At 39.1% G+C, this 8,612-nt stretch overlaps 1 protein-coding gene across 9 annotated transcripts in view; it reads left to right on the top strand.

The window, feature by feature from the left end:
- YTHDC1 (YTH N6-methyladenosine RNA binding protein C1) overlaps positions 1–8,612 on the top strand; it is a 30,215-nt gene that overhangs the window by 12,448 nt on the left and 9,155 nt on the right. For 4 of the 9 annotated variants that reach the window (XM_080387992.1, XM_080387991.1, XM_080387989.1 and 1 more), the window contains 7 exons: positions 990–1,156; positions 3,694–3,776; positions 5,145–5,181; positions 5,274–5,313; positions 5,415–5,477; positions 7,076–7,210; positions 7,887–8,094. In XM_080387992.1, coding sequence (XP_080244118.1) covers positions 990–1,156; positions 3,694–3,776; positions 5,145–5,181; positions 5,274–5,313; positions 5,415–5,477; positions 7,076–7,210; positions 7,887–8,094 — 733 coding nt within the window. Of the gene's footprint in view, positions 1–989; positions 1,157–3,693; positions 3,777–5,144; positions 5,182–5,273; positions 5,314–5,414; positions 5,478–7,075; positions 7,211–7,886; positions 8,313–8,612 lie in introns of those variants that run through there. The other 5 variants (XM_080387996.1, XM_080387997.1, XM_080387994.1 and 2 more) reach the window with 2 other exon arrangements.

Genomic DNA, 8,612 nt, shown 5'->3' on the forward strand with positions numbered 1-8,612 from the left:
GGATGGATCTCTTCTGAGGACATGTACACTGATCATCTTGCATTTATGACGTTCTTTGAGAAGGTGTTCCACAGGCCTACTAGTCACCAGATTGAAAAAGTACTTTTTTGGATTGTTTTGCACCTGGCTCCTGCTAGCTTCCTTTGATGATCCCATGCTCTTGTATCGGAAGAGGGAGGCAATGAGTTGATCTGTCCTCTCCTCCAAACAATTTGTGGTGTCGGATGCTCCTGTTGTATCCATCTTGTCCCACATACCCCACATATTCCTCTTTTATTCCAGGCTGGAGAGGCCCAACCTGCTCAGTCATTGCATGTAGGAATTGTTATGCTCATTCAGTTATCCTTGGTGCCCTCCTTTGAAGTTTTCCCATTTCTACTGTCCCCCTGTTTTTTGAGATGCAGGGTTCAGAACTGCACCCAATATCTAAGGTGTGGGTGGAACATGGACTTTCAGTGTGGTATAATGACTTTCTCTTACTGTGTTCCTTTCCCAATAATCTTGAACACACAATTTGCTTGTTTTGACTGCTATCGAGCATTAAGCTGGTGTCTTCCTGGACCTGTCTGTCATACACTGAAGAACTCACTTTTGAGTGGTAATAGTCAACTTCATCAGGCCTTGGCTCTATATGTGAAGCTGGGATGGAATTTTTTCCTACGTATGTCACTTTTCTCTCTGTAATAGGTGATCATTTTCTTTGTGATGAAAAAAAAGTCCTCTGATTTTGTAGCAAAACAGTGATGTGGCCTGTATGTCTCATGGGAAGATATGGTTGCCCCAAGTGTTGGACTATTTTATGAAAATTCTAAGTAGTGCCTAAAGAGTGAAAGGTAATGTAAGTGAATTTTGCTCTGTCTCTAGTGATACTGAAATCTCTTCAAAGTGCCTTTTATTTTTTTTTTTTTAAATGTATGTTGTTAGTGTATATGGGGAGAGTTTCATTTCTTCAGTTTATAAACCGCTACTGAACTTCTAACTAATTCTAGGAAATTGAGCCGGATTGTGGAACCCAACTTTGTCTTCTCTTCCCTCCTGATGAAAGTATTGACTTGTATCAAGTCATTCATAAAATGAGGCACAAGAGAAGAATGCACTCACAACCCCGATCAAGAGGACGTCCATCCCGTCGAGACCCTGTTCGGGACGTGGGAAGGTTAGAAACGTTCTTTGGACTGATAATAGGCACATGTATCAGAATAACGTGATGGAGGAATATGATTCGTCAAAGCTTTCCCTGCGATAAAGAAGAGAGAAAATCCTCAAATCAAGCTGCATGGACAAGTTTGTGGCTTCATTGAGGATTTCACATGGTTCCCCGGTCTGTCATTTTTCAAGAGGAAAATGGGGATCTTTGCTTTTGCAGAAAAAAGCTCTTAAAATGCTGTCTAGTTTAGACTAGTTCATTTATTGAGATAACGCAATATGTAATGCTAGCCATAGGTAAGCTTGGCTTGATTATGAGCAGGCTAGACGGAGAGGAGGAAATATTTATATGCTAAAAATGTGTTAATATCTTGTAAAAGCCTTTTCTTTCAGGTGTGTCTCTGGATAAGCCTTATCAAATATGGGACTTTTATAAGGATCACTTAGAATTTTGCAGAAGATGCCGCCTCATTTTGAGGATAAAATATTTAAGTTATTTTGATATTCAAGAGGAGCATTATTGGGACTGTTTCAAATTGTGTCACCGTGATGTGTTAACCCCATTGCCAAATATTCTCTAACATGTAACCACTGAATTCACACATCTTGCTGAGCTTCTGAAAACAGTAGGTTCTTTCCAAAAGGGATCAAGTGGCCCTTGGAGACCCGGCAACAAACCAAAAAGAATGGCTGTTGCTGTGTCTGTATATACAACCTTTCCAGATGCTGGCAGTACCTGTGGACTTAAAGTATTTTAGAGGATCGACATGGTTATTGATCACTGCTATATGAACTTAACAACATTTTCCAGAAAAAAGGGGGTATAACTTGTTACAGAATTGGAGAAGTCTTTGCAAAGAACTGATATTAGCCCTTCTGCCAAACACCTTTTCCCCGTGTAGCCACTTGCATACAGACTGATGTATGGTTTGGGCTGAAACCTTTGGTTAAGTTTCCTCTTTGTGGAAACATCCTGTGGTAGGTACAGATACCCAACAAGAGTCCCCATTTCCTTGAGCTTAAAAAAGGACACTGTAACGAGTAGGTAGGAGGAAACCTGGCAGCGCCCCCTTATTTTTGGCTATAAAGGACTGAACACCAAGATGGCTTTTGAAGTTAAGCTAAGAGGTTTCCAGTGCAATAAAGTATATACAAGTGAAGGTTTTGCAATGGACTGCAAACTATACATATAACACCACCACACCTTCTCAAGCCTGCCAGGGCCTCCATTTATGTATGTGGCTTACAGCTTAAAGTCAGTAGTTGGACTACTATATGAACTGTTTCTATCATATTTTATACCGGTCGTAAATGCACTCTCAAAACTACAAGAAAGCGGTATGTTTATTCTTTACACCAGCTTTTATTTTCCTTGATCTGATTTTGCTGTAGGTGCAACTGCTTTTATTTTTGGGCTTTTTGCTCATAGTAAAGAATCTGCTTTCATTTTTAAAAGCTTAGTAACTGGGTATGGTGGGCTTTAAAGACTGAAGTTGGGAAGGGGGAGGAGTAAATGACTTTATAAAACTAAAAGCTACATGAGCTTGTTACTCAGCAAGCAAGTTGCACAGTAATTAAGCGATTTAAGAAAGTGTTAATTTCTTGTCTTGTTGTAAGGAATTATATTGCTGGGGTGGGGGGTAAGGGAATGGATTTGTAGCTGCTTTTTGTTTGGAAACACTGTTACCCTAGCATTGGAGTCTGCCATTAATATTTATGTACCTTGGTGGAACAAAATTAGCAGCCAGTTCTTTATAAAACATAACAGCAACTGGAATGTAACTGGTTTATAATCGGACTTCCTCCCTGAGTGTGAAGTTCTTAAAGATAACATCTTTTCCGTAAAAGAGCTGTTTGTATAGAAAGGAGTCCCAATTATTTTAATTATTAGGAAGCTTAAGTGTTCTTCCGATTTCTGTAAAAGGCACCAACGCATTGCTGGTAAATTGCTGAGAACAGAAATTGTTAGAAATAATGTCATTGGCCTACCCAGTTAGAAAAGCTACAGTGAAAGAAGAAATTTCACAAAGCGTACAGAGTTTTATTTATAAATGTTATGGAAATAGACCTTTTATAGAATTCTTTACCCCATAGCTTTCAAATACAGCAATGCCCATGCCTTCTGACTGTAGTATATATTTTGCCGTCTATTTTCACTGTATTTAGTTCTATAAATTCTTTTGTTATCTGATAGGTTGTTTCAAAATGTAATGTGGAAAGTGTAATGTTAAAATCTAAGTCCGAGTTTGTTTTAGACAAATTTATTACCCTTTGTTTGGTATTAAGGTATAGTTGGGTAGAGTTCCTTCCTTAATTCTTCCTTAACTGCCAAAGCTCCTGTAGCCAGAAAGTAACAGTGGAGGGTATTTAATCGGACTGTTACTGATATTTAAGTTCAAATTTAAAGCTGTAGAACATATTGAAGCAGGTGGAATTCAGAATGGTTAAGTCGGGATCCTGGGTAGCTGAAGTTATTCCTGTGAGGTATTCTGCTGTGACAAATGCTCCAAGCAACCTTGTTTAATCTTTGATATCTAATTTGTGTAGGCGTCGACCAGAAGATTATGATATTCATAACAGCAGAAAGAAACCAAGGATTGACTATCCCCCTGAGTTTCACCAAAGACCAGGTTAATATCTTACTATGAAGATTTGTGTGCACAAATTCACAAGTGTTTTCTCTTTTAGTATATCCCCATTAATTGAAAAGCAAAATATTGATATCACTGGGATATGAAAATGAGACTTGTCCTAAGTGCTGTGGCTCGCAGAAGTCAGTGACACTGTTTCGCTGGTTTTGAGAGAGAGCGCTCAGTTAATCTAGGCTGAGCCCTTTTAAGAGCCTCAGAATTGTGTGCATTGTTGTGAGTGATCCTCTCAAGTGCTTTGTTAATACGGGCACTAATTGTCAAAATAACATGTTTATCAGAAATTTCCACCAGGAAAGTCAGCTGAGGCTCTTGAATTGCAGCCTTTGTTTAGAGGTGACTGTAGACATTCGGTTATGTTTTCAGAGAGAATTTTTTGGTTTTACAACTTTGGCGTGAGGAAGGGAGGGGGAAGTTTCACTGCATTTTTTCAAGAGGTTCTGATGGTGAGTTTAAGAAAGGAGTTTTGTTGTTTTCCAGAAGGAAAGGTTTGCAGTGGTAATGCAGCAGCAGCAACACTGGTAATAGTGCAGATTTTTTTTTTTTCTCTCCAGAAAGCAATTAAGAAATTACTACTTTTAATCTACCGAATCTTCTTCACTGCTATGAGGAGTACATATTCCGTTATTTCAGTAGCAGAGTTCTAAATCTTTTCTTAAGAACCTGGCTTTTATCTGTCCAGCTTGACTGCAAAGCATGTGTTCTTTGATGCAGAAAGTGTTGTTGCTGCTCCCTGGCTTTTCAAGACTGTACTGAAGCTCGGAAGCATTGTTCTATTAGCATAAGCATGCCTGGTGTTTTGCACCATTTATTGAGCTCTTTAAAGCTCTCTAAAGTTTACTTCCTCAGACTTACTGAAGCTGTAAGAATTCTTTGCCCTGTGGGGCTTTTCTAGATGTTTTTTAGGTTGCTTTTAATTTTCTTTGTAACATTGTATCCAAGACCTTTTAGGAAATCAGCCTTAGGGGTTCCCCAGATGAACACATTCTACTGAAAATATGGTTCATGGGTAGTAACAGCCATGTGCTGATTGCCAAGAGACTGTACCCTTCAAATTTGTGGACATTCCCAATTTGTTTGACTAAAATTCAAGTCTTACTTGCACAGATACCCCCTTGCATATTTGTACCATGTGCAAGTTGCTTTCGATATACTGTGTCATTTTTTGTGACTACATTATATGTTATTTTCCTGTAAGAAATTGGTTTTTTTTGAAAGCAAGGGAGGTGGCAGGTAGACTACTTTACAGCAGGCATAAAGTGAAAGGACAGTTTCTAATGAGTGTATTTTTTTTTAAGATTGTTAACTTGAGATGGTAAATTGAATTAATACTGCTTGATGTTCGAACAGGGTATATAAAGGATCCCAGATATCCCGAAGTAGACAGGTAAGGTGTGTTCATGTTGTTCATTTTATGCCCTGGTGACTTGTCTGTATGGATAAATTGGATTTAGTTCTACAAATTTTTATTCCCAACAGACGATTTTCAGGAGTTCGACGAGATGTATTTTTGAATGGGGTAAGTTGGTGCATGCGGACTTTGGGGAATTTTTTATATTCAGCTTCTGCGCTTCCAAAGAACACTCATCAAAATGTTGTAATTACTGTCTTTCATTTTAGTCCTACAATGATTACGTGAGGGAATTCCACAACATGGGACCACCACCACCATGGCAAGGAATGGTTTGTGTCTTGCTGAATTCAGTTTTTCTCTGTAGAATATGGCTTTTTTTTTTTGTTCCCTTCTAGAGGAGCCTAATATATTTGATGTGTGCTCAACTCTTCCTTTTTCCTAAAATGTATCTTTGCTGTAAATATGTAAAAAACAATTTATATCAAGTAGTTTGTACTTTACTTGACTCTCGGCAATACTCCAGCATTCTAGTAAGCAGTTTGGCAGCAGGAATCTGGCTTGGTTTGAACTTACAAGAAACAAATCTGTAAGCACATAGCAGAACCCTTCTTTAGCCTACACAAGAGGGTGTGATGCAATTTTGTATTCCACTAAATATTCATAGTAATTGACTTCCTTTCAAACAGCAAATGCATTAAAGAGGTGGACTTGCTGCAGAGGCTCATGGAATGGACTAGCATGCTCTGTAGTGTTGCACAGTGGCTTGCTTTTGGCTATCGCAGTGAAGCATGCAGGAAAGTAGCAGAATATACTGCATAATGTAATCAAAATAAGTCTTGCTGTATTGCAGCCTCCACTGAAATGCACATTTTTCCTAGTCAGATGAGTATATGTATGACTGCACGTATCTATGGCTACATACATGGAAATTAACTGATAGTTCACTTCTATAGCTGTGGTTTTGCCAACATGTCAGGAGGAATAGTCACTATAACTATTTATTTTGGTTATATTTAGTAATTCTGGCCCTGCAGGTCCTGATTTTGGGTAACTGTAATGAGTCTTTTGGCTCTTGTTTGTACTGCGAATGAGCAAAAGGCAGCACCAGATACAGAAATGCTATTCAAGCCTCTCATGTTTCTCAGCTGAAAACACAGCTCTGGTTTGTCATAACTGAAGGAAGTGAACAAAGTTGTCAGACTGGGGTGAAAATGGTTTTTCAAACACAGCTAAGCCTCCAGAAACTCCCATATTTCCCCCCCCCCTTCCCCATTGTGCATGCTGTCCAAGTAGTCATCCTGAAATCCAGCACTTCCACCTACATATTTTGTGACAACAATGCCAGCAAAGATGCTTTGGTAATACGGAAAAGAAAGGCCTTGCTGATTGAAAAAATTAAATGGAACAGCCAAGAGATTATTTTTTTTTTTTTTTTTTTTTTTTTTTCAAAAAGAAGCCATCTGCTAGTCTTTTGTCAAATAACTTGTCTTGCAGAGTAAGTGTGTTCAGTTAAAATAAGAATATATTCATAAGGAATGGCACTGAAAAGACCAATTTCTGTAAAAGCTCATTGGTTTGGACAAAAGTCACATTCCATATGCATAGATTAAAAAAAATAACACAAACATTAAAGTAGCAGAATTTTTATGTGCAGTATCACTTTGAGGCAGATACGGAAAGAATGAATGTTGCGGGAGGGGGGGATGTTAGCCAAACTTCTGAAAAAGCAGTGGTAGATAACTAGTAAAGCATGTGACTTAATGGAAAATAGACTGCCATTCAGTTAGGAGGCTGTGATCAGACATATTTAGATGTTGTGTTTTCCATCTGAATGACAGTAACCTCTGTCCTTAATTCCCAGCACTCAGCCTTGTGTGCTTTCCTTTGTTATGAAACACTCAACAAACTTCCTATAACTTTCTTTTAGCCACCTTACCCAGGTATGGAGCAGCCACCACACCATCCTTACTATCAGCACCATGCACCTCCGCCTCAAGCTCACCCTCCCTACTCAGGACATCATCCTGTACCACATGAAGCAAGATACAGAGACAAACGCGTAGTAAGTGTCCACCAGAGACAGAGTAAGAATTTGAGCTTCACATGTAGCCTAACCTGAGATTTGTTGACTTTGATAAACTGAATTGTTAAGACCTGTATTAGTTTTCCTTGGAAAGACCAATTATGTGGATTGAGTAGAGACTTCCAGCATATTTGAAAAGCCTCTCTCTCTCAGGTGACATAAAGTGTAGAATTCTCAGAACATAGTTATAAATTGAAGCGTGTGCTTAAAACTGCTTTCAGCGGTCTAGCTCTGAAACTTAATGCTGAAGCCCAATTTGAATGAGGACATACCAGTAACATTGCTTGCGCTCGTGCACAACAAATTATCGGCAGAAAAGTGTGTGGTTTAAAACTTTTACGGTCACTTCAAGAAACAGGGCAGATTGTTAAATAATTTCTCTTAGCTGGCTTTGAAGGCTGCTTAGTTTTCAGGTCTTTTGCTGAGATCTGGCATTTGAACCCCAGCATCTGCATAGTGGAAGCACAGACGTGGTGCTGCCCTGAAGATGAAACATGAAACTTGTGCTTATGGATGCTGGACATAATTTTTTTTTTTTAATATTACTTTTTAAATACTGGGCTTTCCCAAGACTTACGGCCAATCCTATGGATAAGGGAAGGGAGGGGATTTTAATCTGGGAAAGAAAATAAATAGAGCTGTCCTTTCAACACAGCACGACTATGACATGAGAGTAGACGACTTTCTTCGCCGCACACAAGCAGTTGTCAGCGGTCGGAGAAGCAGGCCTCGGGAGAGGGACCGAGAGCGGGAACGGGACCGTCCTAGAGATAATAGAAGAGACAGAGAACGTGACAGAGGCCGTGATCGGGAAAGGGAGAGAGAGAGGATTTGTGACCGGGACAGAGACAGAGGTGAAAGAGGTAGATACAGAAGATAATCTATCTGGAATCAGTGCTCACTTGAAACAAAAAAAGCTTGTATTTTTTTGTGTGTTTACAAGTAGTACATTTTATTTTCAGCTGTCTACTTAAAGTTCGTTGTGTAGAAGGATTTATAATGACCCTCTCTATTCCAAGCATGCAATGAACTATGAACTGGAAAAACTCAAATCGGCCAAAAATAAAATACGCAAAGCTGACACTCAACTTCGCATTTCTATTGGAGCAAAATGGGAAACAGCTAAGAATGTAGATACTGATTACTTCTCAGTAAGTGTGCATCTACTTGGTGACTTCATTCTAGGTTTTTGAATACTGATGGATAACTGCCATTATTTTTTTGCTTTGATGTTTTCTTTCTGTAGTTTCACATGGTTCAGTGGGAGAATGCTGCTATCAAGTATGCAAATATTGAAGTATGATTTTTTTTTTTTTTTGACTGTATGGCAGTGTTGTAGCAGCCTTTTTTCTCCCCCCTTCCCACCCCCCACCCCCCAGTT

This window comes from Falco punctatus, assembly GCF_963210335.1.
Source record: "Falco punctatus genome assembly, chromosome: 1".
Classification (NCBI taxonomy): Eukaryota; Metazoa; Chordata; class Aves; order Falconiformes; family Falconidae; genus Falco; species Falco punctatus.